At 38.9% G+C, this 24,999-nt stretch overlaps 1 protein-coding gene across 3 annotated transcripts in view; it reads right to left on the reverse strand.

Annotated features, from left to right (window-relative positions):
* TPP2 (tripeptidyl peptidase 2) overlaps nt 1–24,327 on the reverse strand; it is a 51,709-nt gene extending 27,382 nt beyond the window's left edge. For all 3 annotated transcript variants that reach the window (XM_061349272.1, XM_061349270.1, XM_061349271.1), the window contains exons 1-16: nt 24,104–24,327; nt 18,225–18,353; nt 17,064–17,159; nt 16,546–16,650; nt 15,742–15,866; nt 14,808–14,971; nt 12,494–12,648; nt 11,331–11,407; nt 10,775–10,902; nt 9,072–9,171; nt 6,867–7,015; nt 6,596–6,711; nt 4,873–5,041; nt 3,170–3,327; nt 1,753–1,829; nt 658–764 (exon numbers count right to left, since the gene is read on the reverse strand). In XM_061349272.1, the coding sequence (XP_061205256.1) occupies nt 658–764; nt 1,753–1,829; nt 3,170–3,327; nt 4,873–5,041; nt 6,596–6,711; nt 6,867–7,015; nt 9,072–9,171; nt 10,775–10,902; nt 11,331–11,407; nt 12,494–12,648; nt 14,808–14,971; nt 15,742–15,866; nt 16,546–16,650; nt 17,064–17,159; nt 18,225–18,353; nt 24,104–24,265 (2,017 nt within the window). In that variant the 5' untranslated portion in view covers nt 24,266–24,327. The remainder of the gene's footprint in view (nt 1–657; nt 765–1,752; nt 1,830–3,169; nt 3,328–4,872; nt 5,042–6,595; nt 6,712–6,866; nt 7,016–9,071; nt 9,172–10,774; nt 10,903–11,330; nt 11,408–12,493; nt 12,649–14,807; nt 14,972–15,741; nt 15,867–16,545; nt 16,651–17,063; nt 17,160–18,224; nt 18,354–24,103) is intronic.
* Between the last annotated feature and the right edge of the window lie 672 nt (nt 24,328–24,999).

Genomic DNA, 24,999 nt, shown 5'->3' on the forward strand with positions numbered 1-24,999 from the left:
CAGTGGCTCCATATATGAATAATGCTTATATATCAGTTATTTGCAAAGACTCTTTCAGATTAAGGAAAACTAGCTAAATTCAGAGACCAGTTTAAGTGAACCATGACTGAACTAATCAGTGAAAATTAATCAGACACTACAGAAATATAATCTGTACAGGACAGACTGCTGCTTAGTTCTAAATAAAGAGTCTTATCATTAACCTCAAGCTAAATGAAAGATTCTTGAAAAGATTATTATGTTGTAATCTCACACAGGAAGACAATAAACCCTTTTTCCCTTCTTGCTGAATTATGAGCTACTTGTCCATTACGAAAACCACATTTAAGATATCTTTCAACACTACAACCATAAACCTCAAGAACTAGGCAAATCTCAGACAATGATACTTCTCCATAAACATAGGGTATTCCTCCATCATCTCAAAATGTATTTGCTGTTTTCTACAAGACTGGGAATCAGGACTCTACTACACAGAAACCATGAAACAACTCAAAATCACTCCTCTAAAAGCTTAAAAGCAAATAAATATTTTACATATTCACAGATCAAATCCTTCAGTTCTTATTCAGGTAGAACTCAAAATGGTTTCCAGACAACTCTGTCAAGTCTGACAGATGCATTGTTTTATTTAATTAATGTGCTTATTTTTCTTACCAGCCCACGTAGCTCCCTGTGGAACATCAATAAAGTGCCTTCGGATTTGACCAGGTTTAAAATGAACGTCTGTATATGTCAGGTCATAGCTTGATGATTCATCTACTCTGTACATCAAAAAGAAAACAAACAGTAACCAAACAACATGTTTTTTAAAAAGCATTTTAAAATGCAAAAATACTCTAAAAAATGTGTACAATGAGGAGATTTGGCCCTCAGCACCAACTATTTTAGTCTGTACTGGTACAGAATCTGACAGCACAACGTTGCTAACGGATTTAAAACATCAGCTCCATCACATTATGTGGACACCCCCACCCTTCCTCCTTTCAAGTTTCTGTGCTTAAATGTAAGTATCAAAGGATCCTAGTTTTCAGTGGATCTGCTTTTCCTGGCTGAGTGACTTTCCACTTAAGTGAGATAAGGTATATAACAAGTTGTATTACTATGAGTGAATTATAGAAAAATTTGAGGGTTTTTTCTCAGGAGAGACTGTCCACTGAAGAGATTTAATAAAATATTCTCCTTATCGACATCACTGAATTCATATGTTCACAACAGTGATAAGCATCATACTAACTCTTTAAGTTTGCTGCATTAAAGTCATCATGGAAGTTTATCCCAGTGTGCATATGCCAAAAAAATGACCCCGCCTTTATGTACTCTAGTCCACCAGTCAGAAATGAAAAAACAAAAAAATTAAGCCAACAACAACAACCAACCAACACACAAAAACCTCAAGCAAACAAAAAAATAACAAACCCAGAACACCAACTTCCAGTCGACATACACATGGAAGTATCTTGATACTTTGGTCAACAGGCCAGAAGTCATGCATATTCTGATGGACCAGGAAGCTGCTAGCCTATGGCTAAGCTCTGCCTCCTGGCTGCCAGGACCACAACTGCAAAAAAGCTACTGCTGCTTAAGTCTGCCTGCCCAGAGAATCTTTTTAGAACTCTGCTACCTTATCAATGTTAGTACTAAATTCAAGAACTCCTAGAGAAAGAAGGTGGGAAAATAAATGACAAGTCAAGCGGGCACAGAAAACTAAATAAAACTTAAAAAATGCAGATAAAGCCTGGGTTTACTTACCTTGCTGGTATAACAACAGTTATCGGAACTCTGAAGAGAGGGCCTGCATTAGGCATTGCTATATCATATCCACACACCTGACAAAATAAAATACAATGACTTAAAACCTTTGGCTGAAATGAAATTATAGAGGATAACATTAAACTCAGAACTAGTTGCAGAGTATTTTGAAACTTTGTTGCTATCACTGAGAAAGAAAGAGCCTCATTTGACCGTCACCCTAGAAACAGTAAACCACATCACTTACCAAGAAAATAAATAAGTTTTCATACTTAAACTCATTTCAGTCTTTCCCCAGAAGTTTTCAAGCTTTCAACCCACATTTGATAGCCCCTATACCAAAAGTTCAACCTAGTTCCAAATTGGAGTTTGTCCCAAACACCCTTATTTTATTTCAGCTATTTTGTTGTCGCATTAAAAATATTTAATGCTTGTCTTCCAGGATTATGTTTGAGAAAATACACTTTGATTTACCATGCCTTTCATGTCCAAGGTTTAAATACTATCTCTGATTTAGCCATTGTCATTTGGCTAAAATGTTCTCCGTGACACCCTAAGAGACTTGCAACTTTAAGCATCTTAAACAAGTCACTTTTAAAAAGCAAGCTGATGATATCTTCATTATGAACAACTACAAAGCAATGGAAACATTTCAATGTTAATATAAGGTTTGGGATGGGGATGGAAGGGGTTGAAAAATAACTTTTGTTGGTGGGTTTCTTTTGCAGGAGTGAAATACGATGTTTGGGAGCACAAATGAGAAATTTAATGGTTTTTGTATTAAATTTTTCTAAATTTGAATGTAGATGCTTGAAGTCAGTGAAATGCTTTTGCTGTATGCAACCATTACCACAAATTTCTCTCCCTCACCTTCCAAAATGGGATGGGGTAGAGATAAGGAAACAAGAAAATATGTTGCATCACTGTACCCAAGCAACTCTTTTAGGTAAAGCAAAATCTTGGGTCCATGTAAGACTGCATGGCCACACCACAAAAGCTAGGCCGGTCCTTAAGCCACCACAGAGAGAGGTATTTAAGATCCCAAACATGGAAACCCACTGATCTCTATCTTCAATAATAATATAGGACTGAGCCAGGTAGTCAAAGGTGAAAATATACCCAGAGGAAAAAGATCTTAAATGAATATTTATTTGGCTTACATTTTCTATATGCTTTTATTTTTTAAAATCAGATTCTCAAAGTCTCAATGGCATCTGCTACACACAACACTCTATAGTATAACTATTGCTGAGCCCTGGATTGAGCCTGTATAGTCGAATAGAGTGTGACATTATATTCTGGTTTGTACAGCACACAGCTTTTACTGCCTTGAAAATTACTTCTATGAAAAGTTGATAGAGACCACATGAAAAGCAAAGGGCACATAATCTTGATTAGAACACCAATACTTCAATACCTCTGTATAATGCAGTCCTTCTCTCAGGCCACGTGGATCCACACGAATATTTATGTGTCGACACTGGTTCATAAGCTCTAAATGACTAGGACACTGGACCCATGATGCATTTGAAGTTAAAGCTAAATGAAGCTGAAGAGATATTCTTTCAGTGTTTTCTGTCAAGACACAAAATTTAGAAGACCGTTTAATAACACAAATGCATGCTCATTTTCCACTATAATATAGTATTTGCCATTGAATTGTTCTCTATTATTTCTCTTGAGAAAAATAGGATAGCTGCTGTGTACAGTAAAATAAAGGATGTACCAACTTTGAAATCCCACTGTGCACCTCCCCCCACCCCAAAACAGTAAAACCTGACAAAAGGCAAAGGCAGGCTAGTAAGCAATGCTGTCTGGAAGCAGGTATAAACTCACGTGTAGACAAAAAGTCTCACCTAATGCAGAGACATACAATAAAAAGCAACTGAACTGACTCAAAAGGTTATGCTAATTAGCAAATTACACTGTAGAGCAACCTAAGCAAGAAGTCTGTTTAAAACTACTACGATAATCTAGTCTGACTCTGCAAAATGTCAATTTAGCTGATTTTGCAAATGAGCTTTCATGTCAAAAAAGCTATGGGTTAAAGCACAGCTTCCAGAAAGATATCCAAGCCTAGCTGTATGTTTCAGTGATTAAAAAATAGCTTTCTCCTGCTCTAAAGGTTAATGACACTTTAAGGTCAATGATCCCCTCCCCCCCCCATTTCCTAGTCCTAATTAACCTTAGATTAATTTTAAGACATTTCATTACATCTTTGTTAAGTAAAGAGCACTCTATTATCAGATCTAATTCCCTCACTGGTAAATGAAAAGCAATAAAAGCTCAGAGAACTTTGACAGACTGTGCATATAAGCCTCCCTTAACCTCTTACTCCAGTTTCCCTAACAGTCTTGTTGAAAACACCAGACAGAAGTAACAACTGGACAGGTACTAGGGAAACATTATGCTACAAGCCAGTAACCCATTACAAATGTTGATGTTTTCAGATTGTTTGCTTCCAGCAGAAGGACATGCTGAACAATTACTCTATTTCTCCATGTCATAGAGTAAAATTAAGAACACCGACTGCAATGTAACCTAAGTTACTCTGAGTCAGTAACCTGTCCTGATTCATACCCTTTCTTCCCCCAGATAAACTTGCCCCTTTGTCACATGCCAACCTTCTTGGCAACACTGGTTTTAAGAAAGGAATTAATCTCAGTAATAAGATCTCACATGCATCAGTTTCTGAATACAATGTAATGTCTCTCAGTGAGCTTTAATTTGCATTTAATAAAGGAGGGCAAAATGGTTTATGGATAAAACGTGTCAAACCTTACATTTGCACAATTTAGTTCTACCCTGTTAGTAAGCTCTTCAGAACAAAGAGATTCCTCGTTTCAGCGAGAAGAAGCATGCAGCAGCAAAACATGGAGGTGCTGCAGCTGTAACTGAGGTTAGAACGGAAACTTGTTTAGCTGCATGCCATGGTGTACTACGAAATTTAGAGTTGCGCTTACTGCTTTTACAGTACAGACCGCCATCATTCCTCATTATCACAGCTTTCTGTTTAAACATCATGCTACACACAGGTCATTTTCTGAGTTCCAATTTGTATTTAATAAACTAAAGCAGGGTAATTTCTTCCCCACACCACAAGCAAAAGCTCTTTCCTACCCGTGTTCTCAGGAAAGACAGGTTCTATGCCAACACCATGATCAGAAGGTGCAGCTATCTGGGCAGGATCTCTGAGGTAGATTCCACGGTTGCTGCCAACAGTAACTGTAAAGCCTATGTTACTTGTGAATGATGAATTCTGAATGAGGTAGTCATAGGCTTTATCAACCTGTTAGAAAGAACACATTCTAAATTAACAAACTTCAACTTAATCATAATTTATGACATTTTCAGCAGTCGAAGCAACAAACAGTAAAGTAACTGACATGCTACCTGAGTGACATTGATTGTGCCTTCTATGATACTTAGTATAGAAAATGAGGCAACATTTTCAGTCTGCAACAGCCACACAGAGGTCAAAGGCAAGAATATTTAAAAAACAAAACACAACGCAAAACAAATACCCTTTGCTATAAATCCATCAAAAGATGCGTAACGAAGTTTTCAGAGATTACTTCACAGACAAAGAGAACTTCAAAGGCCCAGACCTACTATACTAATTTAGGTGCCTTTCTCGTAGTGGAACAACACTTAAGCATTTTAAACCTTCCATACAATACAAGAAGTTGAGCAGTTCAAAAGAGAGGAGCAATATAGGATGCCCATGTGATCTTTATATATTGATAATCATGTCAGGAAATCCAACCCCAGATTTCAGTAAATGAACTGTCAGAATAAACTCAGATGACAAGCCCACCTTTTTGTTTTAAAAAGACACCTTCCTATCTCACTTTCTGTTCTACTGTGTCCCAAAGCCTAAATTCTCCTCCACTTCACAGTGAGCTACCCTCGCCAGTGGAGATAAGAGCAGTCTCTTTTGAGACAAATATACAGCCTCAGTTTTTCAGATCAGTTTTAACCATGTTTTAACACACGCTTTAATCACAGACTACTAAACTGTAAGATATGACTGGTGCATTTGATTTTTCTGTGGCCTTCTGTATCAAACTTGGTGCTATAGATGTGTTTAGCAGCTGTTACCTACTAGGTTGTAGCATCTTTAGAATGTGAGTTTAGGGCTAAGCATTTAATATCTAGCATCTCTAAGCATGAGAGAAAAATCTCAGTACCTCTTTTTGACCAGCAGCTCTAAGAACCTAAGCTTATGCACAGGTAGACTGTCTTTCACTATGCAGGATAGGGAATGACTATCATCATACAAAGTATCACATCAAAAATTTCCAAGCTACTTGTCCACAAGATACAGCAAACACCCAGAGTTCTCAGTGCAGTTCTGGCGAAAAGTCATTGAACAACTGCAGTTGTACTGCTTGGCGAACCAGTGTGGGTATCTTTATTTTCACTGCCCAGAACTTACACTTGCAGCTTTTGTGTGCACTGAATGTGTTCAGCTCTCTCTGACAATAGCATAAGAACATTTTTAGACATTGGGACAGAATTCAGGCATCCAAATCCACATGTAGGCGATAAAAATCCACATCCCACTTTTATGCCCACGTACCTTTTTGATCAGTCTAAGAATGTGTCTAGTTAACACATTTATTCTATAGCAACTTCATGCTGAAACTGAAAGACCAATCTCATTCCTCCACCCCTCCCACTACATTCCCTTCTCCCTCCATCAGATCTGAAAAATCAAGCAGCTTGGAAGCAAACTGAGTGGGCTCATCTAGAAAGCTGTTTTTATGGTTTGGTTTTTTTTGAGAGTCAGGTTTCCAGTGGCAGTTTTTTATATTATGTTGGGGTTTTTGCTATTAAGTACCTGAATAATACCATGTCCTTGTGCAAATACTTCTATGTTTTCAGCCTTCACTGCAGTATTTTCTAAAGCTCTTCTGACAGAATGAACAGTGTAATGAATATCATTAGCTTTGAGTCCTGAAATTAAAAATAAGGGTATTATTGGATACAACAAAAAATTACAAAGTTGCAGCGTTGGTTTTGTTTTTATTTATTTATTTTTTTAATAAGAGAAATGAAGAATCTAATCTCTTTTAGACTATGCATCTATATTTAACATTGTAACATATTACCTGACAATACTAATGCAATGCCTCCACATGCATTGGGAGAAGACATGGATGTACCATTCATAAGTTGTGTTCCTCGCAGAGTCCAGTTCGGAACAGAAGCAATAGCACCTCCTGGGGCACTGATGCTTACTCCCAGGGCTCCATCAGTGCTAGTGGTAAAATAGAAGGGTTGAAAAACAAACTTCTTTTCTGCACACTTTATATAAAGTTTTTTGTGTACTTAATATTGTAGCTTTAGGGAATGTCCAGAAGCATATTACTTCACTAAATCCATTAACCCATTAAACCCAAGAAAAAGCATGCCACTAAGTAGCAATCTAAAAATGTCACATTAATCATCAGCTATGCCTGTTTTACATTGAAAGTTTTCTAAATTTACGCTCCTTCAGTACTCTTCTCACCACGCTTCAGTTAGTCAGCAGAGTAACTTCTGGAATTTGAATTGGAAAATGCACACAGATTTATCAAACACTTAAATAAATAAATCAGTATTTAATGTAGCCTATTTAACAGCTACTGTCTTTACAGAAAAATAGTAAAAGGGAAAAGATGACAAGAAAAGATAAAAAAAAAAAATGCTGATCTCTAACTCTGCATGCTGCCACTTCAACTACCAGATCAAATTCTGAACACAGGGCCTGAGACAAGGACAGAAAGGGAAGTAGACAAAAATAAAAAGGAATGCCATATAGACCAGGATCAGCTGGGCCTAAGAAACCTTTCCTTCTTGTCCAAACATATTTAAGAACAGAGTGAGTAACTATGACACAGTTAAAACCAGCTTTCAACAGTCTGAGCCAGATACACTCAATTTTCTTTGCTCTGGATAGACAAAAACTGCAGCACTTGAACAAGAACAGCACTGTGCCTAAGCTATTAAGTTCTTTGGAGAGGTAAGGTATTTTGGGGTATTTATGTCCCACACTAACACCTTCATTCATCTAAAATCTGCCTCAACTCAGAGTACCCTCAGGATGATACTGTAATGTGACCTTTGGACATACGACAGCCCTATATAAATGACAGGCTCTGTATCACGACACTTCTGGTCAAGCAGTGCACAGTGCATCTGCTTGAAAGCCTTTCCTGCTTACTCTCAGACAGACTCAACCCTTAGCCCAAGTCTGCTCTAGAAAAGGTTTAAGAACTCTGTGTGTTACACCCTGCACAAGGGGAATCCTTCTTTAGCCAGACTTGGGCCTTTTAGCTGACATATGCTCATTCTGACTATTCTACAACACAAGGTGACAAAGCACACAAAACGTAGTTTTTGTGTGTGTATGTATGTATACTGATATTAATTACAAATCTTTCTCCCTTTTTCAGCTGAAGGCAGAGACCACATTTGTCTTTTCACATGAAACATGACAATTCCACATAATAAGGTTCTTGAAACAATATACTTGCCTGTAAATATACAAACACCATGACAGCTAACTTTGAAGATTGCTATGTAAACAGCAAATGAACCAAATACCAACCTCAAGTTATGCTTTTTTATTTTTTTCTTTCACCCACTACTACTGTAGGCTGACTATAAATATAGCATATTGTAATTTTGCTACATGTGAGACCATACTTTTTTGCCTTTTTTGGCTACCACATTAGTACCAAATGCTTCTGAGACATGAAATAAAAGCTGAAGTTTTCATTGCCCCATAATTTTCTTTCACAGGTCTTCAAGAAAATGTGTTCTAATGTGAAGCATAAAAGCATTTTCTTCTGCCTGCTCACACTTTTACTAGACTCAAGCAAAATCCTTAAGCTGTGCCATCACAGCAATGTCACTGAAGCCAGAAATAACACCACTGCAGTAACAGTATTTCTTTTAATCTCCAACACTAAGCAAACAGTTAACTTCACCACACTAACTTAATGAAATAAATGCTATGTAAAAAATCATCTGAAAAAAAAATTCAGAAAAAGATCAGATTTCCAAGCAACTTTATGATCTTTGAGTATGCCTGCACTCAAATACACTTTCCTGACATACTTTCTCCTGTGCTGAGGCAGTGCAGTGGTCTTCCCCCTTCCCCAGGAGCTCTGGAGCCCGAAGTACAAAGGCCTTCCAAGAACAGCAGACTACCTATGCCCTTCCCACAGGAAAGAAATACCCTTATGCTGGTATTAATGACCACTTTTTGGATTTTGAATTACATAATCTGAACTCCAAAGCAATGAATTTGTTCTTTCAGTACAACATACCTAGGCCCTCTGGATGACCAAGTATATTGATTTGCTGGCAGTTTTTCTCTTAAAGAGTATTCAGCAACCATCATGTCAGGTGAAACGTAGGCACCAACACCTGCAAAAAACATTCAAGTATTTTAAATGTGCAATGAATTTTTATTAATAGAAAAAAATATTTCTGTGGTTTAAATTCATTATAAGAATTTTTTGCTTGACACGTAATAATGGAAACATGCATTTTCTGTATCATTACACCCAGATATTTTTACAAAGCAAGTATAAAGCAGCATGCTATGGACTAAAAATGCTCTATAATATTGAAATATTATGTAAACTCCAAAGTTTCATTTTTATTCAACTGGTACAGAATGCATTTACCTTCTAAATTTCTTTCACAACAAATTCATTCTACATGTCTCCACTCTCTCCCACACACTTTTGGCGGTGTTTACATTGTTACAAAGTACACCAAACATAGCTCAAAGCAATCTGGGTGAGTTGGGTCATGTTCACATGGCTCATAGCTACGCCACCTAGAGCAGATGGCCACATCCACAGAGCTCAAATACAGCAATGAGACACTCATCACTTACTTTCCTATGTATCAGTTCAAAGTGCCCAGAACATGTAAATGACTGTCAAAGTCTGCTAAAGTTGTATTTTTAAAACACGATGTCATTGCACCTGTGCCACGTACCTACAGTGTACACTCCATTTTCTCTATGGCACAAGCACTACGAGGATAGTAGAAAATTACCATACCAAGCTAACAAACAAACTTGTAAAGATCTGCATCCATGCTGCCTGTGTGAACTAAGACAACCTGTCAACTAGATTTTGCTTTACCCTCAAAAGACAAACAAAAAATCCCCAACCTGTCTGGTTCACTCCAGATGGTAGAAAAAGAGCTGCAGAGTGAATGATCAATTAGTTCCTGGGGTGATACAAGTACACTGAACTGACAAAGTAGATATGCTGTAAGAGCAAAGACAATGCAAACCTGAAAAGAGCTTGTAAGTTCCAGTTCCAGCACCTGTTTCATTAGTGAATCAATTCTAGATTAACTTCAGAAAGTAATCAGTGTTCTACTAGCTGTCCTGAAATACCGACTCTCCAACTTTCAAATCTACATGCTAGTCTTCTTGCATGAGAATTCTGAGATTTAACAATCAGCTTACGTGACTTAGTAATGCAGCATAAGATTTATATAAAAATAAACACTATAAAAATAAATGCTATATATTTTGTTAAGTTTTATATCTCAATCTTTCACTGAAATATCAAAACCCATATACCTAGACATTCAGAAAAACAAATTCTTATGGTAGTAATAGACCTGCACAGAAGTTGCACTACAGATGAGAGAATTCTTCCTCTAGAAGGACCTGTCTAGGTCATCACATGGGATCATTTTACATCCAAGTTAAATGCTTTGTTTCACTACAAATAGAGTATCTGATGAAGACAAAAGATCTAAAATTGTGGTTACTCTGCTGACTAACTGAAGCGTGGTGAGAAGAGTACTGAGGGAGCGTAAATTTAGAAAATTGCACTACAAGGCCTTCCAGAACATTAATTAGAATCCAACTTGCCTGTATTTTTACAAGTCAGATTTACCAGCAGGTAAGGGTCTGAGTGGTGTTGTCAGATGATTACAATTAAGACAGAAGCTGAATCCTGCCAACACTTCCCCCCCAGCCCCATAGAAAATGATTTACCTATTACACTAGATGTAGTTCCACCGGGACATCCTACTGTAGAAAGGCAAGGGCCATTATTTCCTGCACTTGAAACATAGATTACGTTGTGTTTCCACACTGCTTCATTAATAACTTCACAAATTCTCCTGATGTATAAAAAAAAAAAAAATTAATCAAAAATATTATTTTCTTCCCACAGGGCAAAACTCCCATTTCCTGTAGAATCTCTGTGACCAGTCACAGAACAAGAAATATTATGCAGCCTGCTCCCCACACCTGGCAGAGCCATTTCCAGTACAAAAGCTGACCACAAAAAATATTTTCTAGTTTAAAAAAAAAGTAAGTTTTGTAGCAAAATTAGGTCTTCACTCCCCCTCCCCCAATTATGTGGTGTTCCAACTACAAAAAATCTTTATTATACTAAAACATATTTTATACTATAGGCAGTTAAAAATATAAACTGCAACAGTTTAATGTATATGATTGTCTGAGCCTGACAGTTCATTTACACAAAGTTCAACAAATGTATGTAATTTGTATTAGAATACCTTATATTAACCGCAGTGGTACTCACCCAGAATTTGGCCAATGTGTTGCCTCTCCATAGCTATAGTTGACAAGATCACATTTGTATTTTATTGCTTCTATCATCTGATAAAGTAAAAATAAAAGCCAAAATACATCCTAATCATAGAATAAGTCAAGTAAGGAATGGCAAAGAACATCTTCTTAAACTGATTCGCTATAGATCTAAGAAAATGGGATAAATTTCTTTTGATTCTAGAAAATAATTTACTTCAATCAGTTATTTAAGTGCTATTTCCCAGGTGAATAAACAGAATAAAAATCCCAGTCCCTTAACAGCCTTACTTTTGTCATGTTCCAAGCTATAAATTAACAGTACCCTAAGAGAAAACTGCAGACTTCATTAGTATTTGTCTCAAATATCTGTACTCAATAACATAAAATTCTCTTTTCTTGTGCAGTTTGGTTAAATTCCCAAAAGTTGTAAAAACATTATAGTACATCTTTGTGTTGCTATAGCAAGATACACTATGGGCCACTAGTATAGTTTTCTATTTTCTGTTCCTTTTCTTGTGTGATTTTTATCCCACATCAATCCATTATATGGAAAAGGTCTTGGGACTTTTTTCATTAAAAAGGAATTATATCTTTCCTCACTTTTCAGAAAGTGAGTAAAAAGAAAAACCAAAAACCAAAGAACCAACCAACCAAACAAAAAACCCCATCAAAAAACAAATCACCCATATTAGCAGATACTAGTCTCTATGCTAGATTTAAGTATTCTATAGTTATCTAGGTAACTATAAAAAAAACATGCTCACAACACAGAATAAGGAACTAGAAACATGCATACAAGTAACTTCAGCCACATGTCAAGCTAGCCAGTCACACTGCAACTCCGTTAGTCTGTAAAAATCTCTAAATGCTCTGTACAACAGAAGACTTGTTTTATACTAAACCTAGTATTAAGATATGTTTTAAAATACATTCTGGTATGCTTTACAGGTTTTTTTGGTTGGCTTATTTTTGTTTGTTCTGGATTTTCTTTGATGGGGAGGGTTGTTGGCATTTGCTTGCTTACTTCTTTTTGTTGGAAATATTCTAGAACTATAAAAGCACTCCCTATGAGCAAGTAGAGAACAAAATTGTAGAATATTGTGGAACACTAAGTCACACTGCTGAAATTAATCATTTAGTCAGTGAAATACCCACAGCTCTTATTAGACCAGTGCCAGTTTCCATTGTACTTAGTCTTGTATCACCAATCTTGATTGCAAGAATCTGAGCTCCAGGAGCCACACCATTTCGTTCTGGCTCTTCTGGAAAGTACCCAGCTGCAATACTAGCCACATGTGTTCCATGTGCTCCTGAGGAAACAAAAAGTCGTAACACTGTATCTGTAGTGAACTTCATTTACACAAATTTAATACACTAATTAATTTTCATTTACTGATCTTTAAGTATAGAAATCCAGTTACCAGACAGTCACAAGTGGTGATCCCCAGGGCTCAAGATTAGAGCCAGTTCAGTTTAATACCTTTATCAACGATCTGGATGAGGGCATCCAGTGCACCCTCAATAATTTTGCGGATAAGATGAAGTTGGGCAGGAGCGTTGATCTGCTTGAGGGTAGAAAGGCTCTACAGAGGGTTTGAACAGGCTGGATCACTGGGCTGAGGCCAGCTGTATGAAGTTCAACAAAGCAAGTGTCAGGTCCTGTACTTGGGTCACAACATTCCCATGCAAGGCTACAGGCTTGGGGAAGAGTGGCTGGAAAGCTGCCCAATGGAAAAGGACGCGAGTGCTGGTCAACAGCTGCGGAATATGAGCTGGCAGCATACCCAAGTGGCCAAGAAGTCCATCCTGGCCTGTATCAGAAATAGTGTGGCCAGCAGGACTGGGGAAGAGATCATGCCCGTGCTGAGGCTGCACCTCAAATCCTCTGTTCAGTCCTTTCACTGCAAGAAAAACATTAAGGTGCTAGAGCAGGTCAGAAAAGGGCAACAAAGCTGGTGTAGAGTCTGGGAAACAAGAATGAATGTTATGAAGAATGGCTGAGGGAAATGGGGTTGTTTAGTCTAGAGAACAGAAGGCTCAGGGGGGACCTTATCACCCTCTATACCTGAAAGGAGGCTGTAGTGAAGTGGGGGTCAGTCTCTTCTCACAAGTAACAAACAGGACAAGATGTACTGGCCTCAAGTTAAGCCAGGGCAGCCTTAGGAAAAAAAATTTGTTCCCTAAAACATTTGTCAGGCATTGGAACAGGCTGCACAGGGAAGTAGCTGACTCACCATCCCTGGATGTATTTAAAATACGCTGTAGAGATGGTGCTTAGGGACACAGTAATGTTAACAGTTAGACTCAATCTTACAGGTCTTTTCCAACCTAAACGGTTCTACAATTCTGTAAAATGAGCCCAGGGTTTAAATCACTAAACAAATGTCCTGTTATTCTCAGGAAAAAAAAACCCAAAACAATCCAGTGAACAGCAGCAATCTGGAAAATAAAACAGCTTTCTGAAGGGAGAAAGGAGGCAAGAGGCAGAGAAAAAAAGATGTATTAACTTACTCCTACTAATGGAAGTTACTTCAAAGGCTCAACACTTCCTACTCTAAGTTATGAAAATTATACCCGAGATGACTCAAATAGTGGGGATTAAGTAAAAACAAAACTAAACAAAACAAACAAATGCCCTAACAAAAAGACAAAAACACCCAAACAAGTAAAAAAGCCCAACAACCCAAACCAAAAACCCAACAAACAAAAAACAAACCCAAACAAAAAGAAACAAACAAAAAAAAACCAAACCCACAAAACCACAAACCAAAAACTGCACAAAGTTTTTGTTGAGATAAAAAGGAATCTCTCAAAAAAATATCATCAATTTAGAAATCAGAACCGCTTCTGTAGTTTTACTGACACAGGATTGTTTAATGATAAATTAAGAGCATTTTTCAAACCAAATATATCCACATCACCATAACCACTTAGGATGATTCCAAAACATAACAAGGTTATATAAAGAACACACATATTCAGAGTGGTTAGAGCCTCAGCTATCGTGACACCTGCCATCACAAAAAAGTTTGGATAAACCAAAATAAAGATCAATACGCCTTTTGTTCACAGGTATGTCTTATTTAAGATTCTTAAATTATACAAGTACAAAGCACAGCAACTAAAAATCAGTCATCACCTATATTTAAGAAGCAAAACAAAAAAAAAGGTACTTTAAAAGAAGGTTCTCTGTTTTAGGCATTAAGATACAAGAACACCTTACAGAGCACTTAAACTTTACACAGTGTATTTATGTAGGCATTTGAACATATAGTTAAGTATTTCAGACACAAATGCAAGCAAGTTTGGTAATGAGCTGTCATTACAGCTACAGTTCAGAAAACCTGAATATTGATCTTGACTGCCACAGTAATGAATGCTGTATTAAGATAGCTGCCTTGAGCCATCCCAAGTATCAAAATCAAGACCCAAAAACTGATGCTGCTCAGCAGCAACATTTTTCATTTACCTCCACTTGTCACAATGGAAAGAAGGTTTCCATCATCATATATATTCACAGAATAATTCAACATTTCAGATGTTCCAAAAGATCCATACTCCTGAGCCTCTTTGTAGGTTCTCAGCACTGTACAGCTTGTCAAATCACCACTCTCGCTTGTATCTATGCAGGCTCTGTTGACCAAACAAAATGGTTATTTTCCAGCTGCTGTAAGCTTTCGGTTATCTTGCCCCCCCAGCAAAGTGTACTACCACAAAGACTTCAAGAAGTCTGGTTCTGTGTTTACAGTATCTTAATTCTTTAAGTCAGTATTTTTAAATTGGGTTGTTCGCACTTAAGATTCAGAATCTGCAAAGATCTCCGAATAAACTCACTTTCAAATGCTACTAAATTAAAACAAATCCTTCTTAGAAAAGCAAGCATATGAAATTTAAGGAATTTCTTCAAGGAAGAAATTTTACTAATACTAGCTGTTCAGTGCTGGTACATAAACATTTGAAGCCTTACCCACTGTTTTCTATGATGCACATTGTAAGTCAAGAAAATTGCCATGTTACATACTGAAGTTTATGTAAAGACTTCTGTGTTTTAGGTTTTTTTTTTTTATTGTTGCTGCTGTTTTGGGGTTTGGCTGTTGGTGGCTTTGTTGTTTTTCCCCCCTCTCACCAATGGATACTCAAAGCAATTTTATTTTGCCTCAGAGGAAAATCCCACAAGCTTACCCTTTACATCATGCTGTCTTTAATAAGACTTCATTTTACCCCATCTTCATTTGGGATTGGAACTTTGTCATGAAACTCAAATGATACAGTAGGATTATCTTAAAACAAATAATATTTAAGAACTCGATAAAGAGGGTAGATTTGAAGGTTAACACAGCCTTCAATGAAAGCTGTTTTTTTATGTGTAGATGATGACAACTTATACAAGTTTAGGCATTTACCTCCAGGTCTCACCATCATTCCATACCAGACAGTCATATACTGGGCCAGGATCACTGTATTTTTTCTCAAAAGAATTCAACAGTTCCACTTGATTTTGAAGTTCTTCCTTTATCAGCTTATTTACCTAGTAAGGCAACAAGAATACAGTTAAGACTATTTCTAAAGTTGTTACAAGATAGGCAATCTTACATTTCTTTCTGATTTTATACATTTGTTATGTCACTTCACCAAGAATGCAAGACTACCCTAGGAGACACAAACATCTAGAAGTTTAATTGTCTTCCAACAGTGCACTGTTTATTTTTGGCCCATTTTGCATAACTATTTCCAGTTTCTGTAATTGTAAAGTTTAAATCCCTTATCTATTTATTTATTTATTTATTTATGCGTTATTAAAAGTTACAGAAGTGACCTGAGGTATTCCTGGTACTTCACTGAAACAGTACCTAGCTTACAAAATAAAGGATATGTTTAGAAGATTCCAACTTTGAACACACCAAGGATGACAGCCTTAAAAAACCCCAGCATACTAAATAAAAAATAAAACTTACTAAAAAAACCTGCTACAAAGTATTTGAAGTAACACCCTTTTTGTACTTGACAAGTTTAGAAAGTTAACAGCGCTGAGCAATGAAACAACTATCCATATATAGACTTTTTTAAATTAATCAGAAGATAAACTAGCAAGTGATCTGCCAAAAGAACCACGAGTATATTTCCTTCACTCATCTAACAAAGTATTTTAACCCTCTCAAACAGTAACAAATTGCTGCAAACAAGTTTATAAATTTACTTATCCAAACCTGGGAGGAAGAGCTATGAGCTGCATCAAATTCTTCTTGTTTTCTACAGGCCTCTGCTAGAGCCAGTCTGTGAATGGGATCCCACAGCTTTTCCTTGCGTTCTTTCTGTAGAATAAAACCAGGTTCCTCAATGTATGAACAAATACCTACGTCCAAGTATGTATACTACAAAAGTAATACAAAAATTCCGCTTTGAGACACAATAGCTACAAAAGTTCAATACAATACAATAAATGAACATCAACCACCACACAGCCAAAAGAAACTGCTGTCAGTTTTGCCACTGTGAAGAGGACCACTGACTGGACTGCTCTAAAAAAAAAAAAAAAAAATAAATCACAGAAGAAATGGATCATGTCAAAACTAAGCAACAATAAGCGACAGAATAGCTTTCAAGGGTTGATTAGCAGCCTACATGTGTTAGTAAATCACATACCATAGTTTCCTAGAAAAAATTAGGAGTCAGAACAGTGAAAAATGACTATACACTACACTAGACGCAAAATGCAATTTCTTACCTGAATCCTCTCCTTAAGAGCTTTAGGATAAATATCATAGCCATTTTTTATGCCAATGTGATATTTGCCTGAAGGATTTACCCAGGTTGCTGGAATCTGCAGAAAAGTATATTCAGAAATCTGTTAACCAATGGCATTAAAAAAAAATAATATGAAAAATCAACACTGTAAGAGAGCTTAGAGGAGAGACTTGCAAGTATCACTAATTTAATTCCCTGCCTCCATGATAGTAACTCATGTACCAAGTTTCAACAACATGACATGGCAATTTCAGTCCAGTTCGAAAGGAATCAGTATTAATTCATGTGACACTGCCATTGAACAACTAAGTAACCACTGCCCTGATGATCTACTTTGAAAACACAAAGCCCCAGCAGCGACCTTACTGGGTAGAGGTCTGGGAAAATAACAGCACTATAAATGAAAAGCAGCACCATAGCATGAAGAGGTGTTATGGTTTGAAGTCATGACAAACATCTGAATATCTGCTTTCATATCTCACTACAGCTTAGACTCTCAGTACATCAGATCCACTACTCCTAGTTGGGAAAAAAAGAAAAAAAAAGTGCAACAGATTCACCCTTACAAAAGTATTCTGTGCAAAATTCAGAAGGCAGGTGTCATGGGAAGATCCAAAGAGCCAATGCCCTCATGTCACCTCATCAATCAAATTATGCCAGTAGCATCAGCAGTTCTAAGCTCAGACCCCTGCTAGATCTCATCATATCTTTTTCAAAACCCTACAGGGTTTCTGTTCTATTTATAGTGAGAATGCGGTGAGCCTACAACCAAGTCCTCACAGGTTTTTCAGTCTCTAGAACTATCTCCCCACAACTTGAACACCTGCCTGCCAACAGAAAGCAGTGGATAAATTCCCTCCTTTCCTCTCCTTGCACACGCAGATTTTGCTTAACCTGCTAAACTGTCTTTACCCCAACATGCAAGTTTTCTCATTCTTACCCCTCCAAGTCTCTTCCCCTCATCCTGCTAGGGGGAGTGTGAGTGCACTACTGTGTGGGGCTTAGTTGCCAGCTGGCGTTAAACAGTGACATCTGGTTAAAAGAAACTAAGTTCTGCAGAAAGTAAAATAAGTACTAAATTAGTAGTTAAACAAAAAAGTAAAAGATGCTCACTAGTGTCTCTGCAGCAGTCAATACTCACCTTTAAAGTTCTTCCAGACAGACCGACAATTTCTCCATCTTTAGGTTCCGCAATGGTACACGTAGTTACATCACCACTGCCTGTTGTATCAATTATATCAATTATCTTGGGTTTCCCATCAGTTGTAATCTGAAAATATGAATACAGAAAAATGAAAACATAGTTGATTACCCTTCAGCACAAAATCCAGGAATTTTTTCATGACTGTTAATAAAAATATCAACCAACTTTCTTAAGCACCCAACATTAAATGGAAAGACATAAAACCAACTTGAAATTACTTAAATTTTCAATGAACTAAAAGCAATGTGCCCATCTTTCTAGTTTATACAAATTCACTAAGTAATTTCTAAAAAGGATTTAGAAGACAAACAAGTAAAAACATTGTACCCATAAAGCACAGGAGCCCCAATTTAAAACCAAGCTGAAATTTGCAAAAACTACTATATGTGTTCAAATAAACTGCTGTGTTGCTTCCGTCCCACCATTCTGGATAATTTTACTGTAATGAACACACAACTCTAACAAAATGAAAGGTGCTTAATTAGAGGCACTCACAAGCTTGAGTCTCTTAACTGAGCTTAAATCTAAAAGGAACACAAATTATCATCATCTTATTTTTCCTTTGTCAAGGATTCTACTCGTTTTAACCAATCTGAAGTCTTAGGAACTATTGCTATATACCCTAATACTGTATAAGAAGTATTTTTACCACGGTGAAGAGAAAGGGAGCTGACTAGCTAGAAAGAGTGCTAACGACCATAACTTTCAAGCCTCTTCAAATTAAACGAAAACTAGCCCTGATGGACTTTACAGTAGTTGTAGGCAACTAAACATGAAAACCGAAACCGCTAACCTATCCAAAGTTCCCTTCACCTAGAGTAACCTCCCACACAATTATCAAGACTAAGATTTTTTTATGTTATTTTACATTTACAAAAATATTCAATGTTATCTTCTTGTAATAACATGCTTCATCTAGTAGGTATTGTACGAGTTCATCCGGGAAATAAACTATACTCCATATACAGCAGTATTTTCCTGAAGGGCAATATGAATTCAGATGGCTGAAGCACCGCTCCTATGAAGACAGGCAGAGAGATTTGGGCTTCTTCAGCCTGGAGAGAAGGCCCTGGGGAGACCTTAGAGCAGCTTCCAGTGCCTATAAGGGGGCCAACATGAAATCCGGAAAGGGACTTCCTTTAGGGCATGCAGGGATGGAACATGGAGTAATGGCTTTAAACTGAAAAAGGGTAGATTTACATTAGCTATGAGGAAGAAATTCTCCACTGTGAGGGTGGTGAGGCACTGGAAGAGGTTGCCCAGAGAGGTGTAGGTGCCACATCCCTGGAAACATTCAAGGTCAGGCTGGACAGGGCTCTGAGCAACCTGATCTAGTTGAAGATTTCACTGATCGTTGCGGGGGGGCTGGACTATATGACCTTTAAAGGTCCCTTCTGACCCAAACACTCTATGATACTATGAATTGGTCATATGCACCTATTTTTTTATGCTTCTACATTAAAGATATTAAAAAAAAAGAAAAAAAATCAATCTTCTCAACACCTTCTATACAACTACACTGAAAGTGAAAAAAGCTTCTTGTTCAGAAAAGCAGCAATATTTGCTCTTCTCTACCATTTAAATATTTGGTATTGTTGCCTTTATTCCCTATTAATAATTTTGATGCTAGACATAACACACACTGCATGTAGTTTTGCTCAAATCATGCTCTGGAATTGTGAATTCAGCTGCTGAAGTTAACGACATGACCAAGCTGTTTCATAAAAATCACTCCACTGCTGTCAAAAAGACAACAAGGCTCAAGCTTTTATCACACTTCAACAAATAAGAGTAAGTATTTCCAAGGTCTCAAATTCTTATGGTTAAGGGGAAAACCTTAACAAACAAACAAAAGCACAACAAGCAAAGAAAAAACCCTCCACAACAGACACCCAACAAACCCCAAACAAAACAGAAAGCCACTCATCCACAAACAACACCCCAAAAAACCCCAAAACTCAACTAAACAACATATAGAAAAGTAACAGGCAACCACTCTCCCATATAAAACCAGGCTTCAACAGGCCAGAGAAAAAAGGACCAAGCCCCAAAATCCTAAACTTGTAACAACCATAAAAAGGACATAATTTAATTTCACAGAAAGTAACAAATACTGCTTTTGAAGAGATTTGCTAAGGAAAAATTTCTATTACAGAAACCAGCACTGTTACTCTGTTTACAGAAATTCATGTTGAGATTTGAAAATCGTTAAAGCATGCTAACCTGTTAAAACATCCACTGAACAACAGCTGCACAGTAGTGAAATTTTACTTGGGAAACATGGTGCATAAGCACTCAAACCATACGGTTTTCTAGTGTGTGTAATTAATGTCTTCAAATGCCAGTCTCTACTCACAGAAAGTCAAGAGCTGCTCCAAAAATAAAGCAAATGCAAAGACAACCCTGAGATTCAGAACTGAACATTTTTCAATATGCCTCTGAAGAAAGTGAATTGTTCAGTGACCAAAACACAAGAAAACAAGAATGAAAATGTAATCCAAGGTGACTTGTTGGAAGGAGACAAGTTATACTGCAACAGGTGGCCAGAACACAGATTTAGACCACAATGAACTTGGGTAGTTTTTAAAGTTGCGTAGCCAGCAAGACAATGAACAATTCCTACAATACACAGCACTTCACCTCCTAGCTGAACAGCAGGTCCAAAGGTGCACGTGAGTTTGTACAGTTAGAACTGTCTTGCAGTCAGACTCAAAGGTCCGGTTTTCAGGTGCAAAGGTTGAAGACTTGATTTCTAATGGCAGTGAACCACACAGGTTCACTGTCACTTAGTGTAAGTAACCAGTGTGGCTGCTTCTGCTATCATGGACTGGTTTGACATACTGCCCACCAGTAGTAATGCTACAGTGAAACTCAATTCAACTGTTGTTTTTTTTTTTTGGGGGGTTGTGTGTTGTTTTTGTTTTTTTTTTTTTTTTTGGTTGGTTGGTTGGTTTTTTTTCCCCAAGGATTCTTCCAAGGATTGTAATTCTGAGGAAAAAATAAAATAAAAAAAAAGTGAACTTGATCAACTTCCTCATGTGACCAGAAAAAAACCTGGAAATAATGAATATTACAAACAAGGTATGTTTTACCTTTTGCGCTAAAAAAAAACCAAACCCAATTAAAAATATTTAGAGTGTATTTAGAACCCCCAATGCTACCTTTAATATCATGGTTTCCCTACAGCCATTTGAAAAGTCTACAAGTTTATGACTTGTTTATGCTTTTTAGTTTGAAGTTTGAAAAACACACTCTCATGTTAGCTCTGACATCGTAAAGCAAATAAATTAGTAAATTTTAGTAAAAACACTAAAAAAACCACCAAACCACCAAATCTATCTGCGTAATCCTGGCAGCTGATCAGAAGCGGAGGAGCACCAGTATCTGTGACAATCCCAAATTAAAAGGCAAAGCCAGATGCATTTGAGCATGTTTTTGCCAGAGGATACAATATTACTGATTCCAAATGACAGCTATTGCAGCAACAGGAGATGAACAAGTTCTTCAGCACTTGGGTCACGGGACAGCTGATCATCATCGCAAATAAAAGAGAAAGTTATTTGAAAATTAACTCAGTGCTGAAAAACAAGTCAAGCCAACTCAAGCTGCTACTGGTAAAGCATCATCCCATAAACACATGAGATAGATAATAATAACAACAACAACTCCAACAGGCACTTCACAAAATAATTAAAATTGCAAGAAGCAGATGAACTGACCTATCTATTGTGAAACATAAGTAGTGACAACAGCAATAGGTAAAGGGCAGGGTGGGGCTGAACAAAGACTATACATACACAACCACAACACGTCCATTAAATGTACCTTATCTGCCCACCTAAAATTTTACCATTTGCTGTGCCTTAATGAGGAATTACAAGCCATGACACAACAGATAATAACAGGAAATAGATTCTACCAAAGAGGCGAAGAAGGGGAAAAAACAGCATGAAAAAAGCAAACTGAACTTCACAGTTGGCATCAACAGGTGGAGCGTAAAGCAAGGGAAGATGAGATTAAAAGTGTTCCCCCAGAGGGCACTGGCTACAAAAGATTCAGAAAGAACACAAAAGTATGTAGAAGTTAGATAATAAAATGTTCTGTGTGGCAAAGCCAGCCAACCAACAGCGAAATAAATCGTATGCAAGAACATTTGTTAAGCCCAGTAACTGCTCTTTCTATAGCAGCATGGAAAGACCACACAGCTTCTTCAAATGTTTCTCCAACATCCTTGCAAACTCACTCTCACCCATCACAAAATTAATAACATACACACACTCACAAAGTTCTCCACAGATTTTTTACTTCACCACCTGTAACATTATCCTCCACATAAAGCAGGCTGAATGAAATTGCTATCATTAACACCGAGATCATGAGGGTTCATAAGTATCCCTCATGAGCCTTGGGTTGCCTATCTCAGAACAAAGCTTCCCTCTACTGTCCATAAACTCATGGCCACTTTTTTTTTTTTTTTAGTTGATCACTTCTCACTTATAACCTTCAGAGACTTAGGGTTTTTTTTTGCTTTCATATGTGAAACTTCAGAACTAGGCACACCCCATTTATATTCACATTTTCCTAATTGTCTTTCACTACTTTCTGGTGTGCCCACAGTATTACCTTTGTTTCTTAGCGAGCTTTCTTGAGCTTCCCAATTTCTGTTCCACTCACCCTCAACATTTTGCCAAAATCACCAGCTTTATAGCAGCTTAAATCAACTGAAGTTACAGCTGCCCGGTCCCTCCTTTCACCCTACCTGTCCTCTTCACTCACCCTTTCACTTAGCTGAAACCCATAAGGAGTCATTTCAGAACACTGAAGTAAAAATCTGCCAGGGTTAGGTCCCTGAGGACTGAAATCTATGCTTGTGCCAAAGAAAGAGCAAAAAAACCGCCACCAACATAGGCCCTGCTTAGTTAAAAAAAAAAATAAAGGATTCCATACCCAAGCAAGTTCCCTGCAACTCTCTCTGAATCACTTCTCAGGGCTTCCTTTGACACATCTCAGAGAAAATATTCCAACAAGAAGCAGGAAGGAGTAGTGAAACAAAAGGCCACAAACTTACACGCTACAATTAAAATAAATGCTTAGGAGTGCAAAAATTAAAATCACATATAAAGAAATTTACAAAACTGAGATTGAAATAATTACGGCAATCACGCTGCGATCTGAGCTACGATCAGAAAAAGCTGGCAGAACCAAATCTGGCACAGATTGTTGTTGCAATACAAAGCACGGAAAACACACTGAGAAAGACAGGCATGCAAATTTTGCCAGGAATACACTTTTCATGTAAAAGATCTAAGCCGCTGTTCGTAGCCTCAAGCTACCTCCTGTTGAAGTTTGGTAAAGCTTAACAAAATCCACAGACTATTCTTTCACAACGAGCGCTACGTGCAAGAAGACAATGAAAGAGATTTAAGTACCTAAAACCTCTGTGAAGGGCTTAAAAGGAGGATCCTTGCACAAACACCCGAAGTGACCCGCGCGGAGCACCACCGGCAGGATTCCCCGCCCTCCCGTAGCAAGAGCCCACGCTCACGCAAAGTGTGTGCTTAGCGGGAACTGTGAGCAAGCAAACAAACACCCAAACTGCAAGTCCCCAGACAACCCTTCAGAGGCCTGCCCCGCTACCGACAGCCACTCGGGGGCTGTGGCCGCGCCTGGACGAGTGCCCCGGCGCCACACTCGTCCCGGGCCCCCAGGCAGCGCAGCCCGGCAGGGCCCGGGTGCTCCCACCGCCCCTTGAGGGCCGCCCGCCTCCGTGACTCAGGGCCGCCGCGCGAGGCGGCTCCTCGCTACCCGCCCGTTACCTGCATGCCCGGCGCTCCCGGGTCCACGCCGGTGTCCAGCACCGCCAGCAGCACCCCCCGTCCGTCGAAGTCGGGGAAGCGGGCAAGAAAGGCGGCGGCACCAGTCTCCTTCTTAGGCAGGAGACCGTGGAAGGGGAACGGCTCCTCCGCAGCGGCCGCCATAACGGGGTGAGGGGAAACCGTGCAAGAACAGAGCGCACCCGGTGCCGGCGGCTGCGATGAGGAGGGGGTGATGACGGCGAGGGGGGGAGGCCCAGAAGGACGGGCGAGGCCATGGGCGGCGCACGCGCCGTAGCGCCCCACCAATCCGCGGGGAGGTGCACCCTCTCGCGGCCTTCGGCGAGAGAGCGCCAGGGCTAAATCGACCAATAGGACCGCACTGTGGGCCGGCCTTCGCCCCGGAGCTGGAGGGGCCCGCGGCGGAAGACAGCCAATCAGAAAAGCGGCGTGCTCCACGCGCCGGAACCCCGGGCTGGGCCGCCGGGCCCCAGGGGCGGCAACGGGGAGGGGCGGGTGATAGCGGGGCGGGGACGGGCAGGGAGCGGAGCGGAGTCGAGCCGAGTCCGGGGCTGAGGCAGCCACGTACTGCGGCGATGGTGGGGAGTGCCCCGCGGGTGGTGTGGGAGATGCTTCCCGGAGGTGCGAGGGCAGCTGTGGGCCATGCTTCCCTGCGTGCAGGACTGCTGGCGGTCTCAGGCTCTCGGTCCTGCCTCAGGGCTATTGTCGGGCTGCAGCCTGCGGCGGTGGCGGGTGGCTTCCCTCATACCCCCTTCAGTCACTGCTGAGAGGATATGGCAGTGCTGTGGCCGCGAAATTCTGCGGTGTCAGAAGGATAACCGATGTGCAATTTTACTTTTTTTTTTTTCCATTATTATTTATTTGAATTTTGCTGATTC

The sequence above is a fragment of the Neopsephotus bourkii genome, unplaced genomic scaffold, assembly GCF_033783945.1.
Source record: "Neopsephotus bourkii isolate Nb327-2 ecotype Australia unplaced genomic scaffold, CSIRO-AGI_Nbou_v1 NB_398, whole genome shotgun sequence".
Lineage (NCBI taxonomy): Eukaryota > Metazoa > Chordata > Aves > Psittaciformes > Psittacidae > Neopsephotus > Neopsephotus bourkii.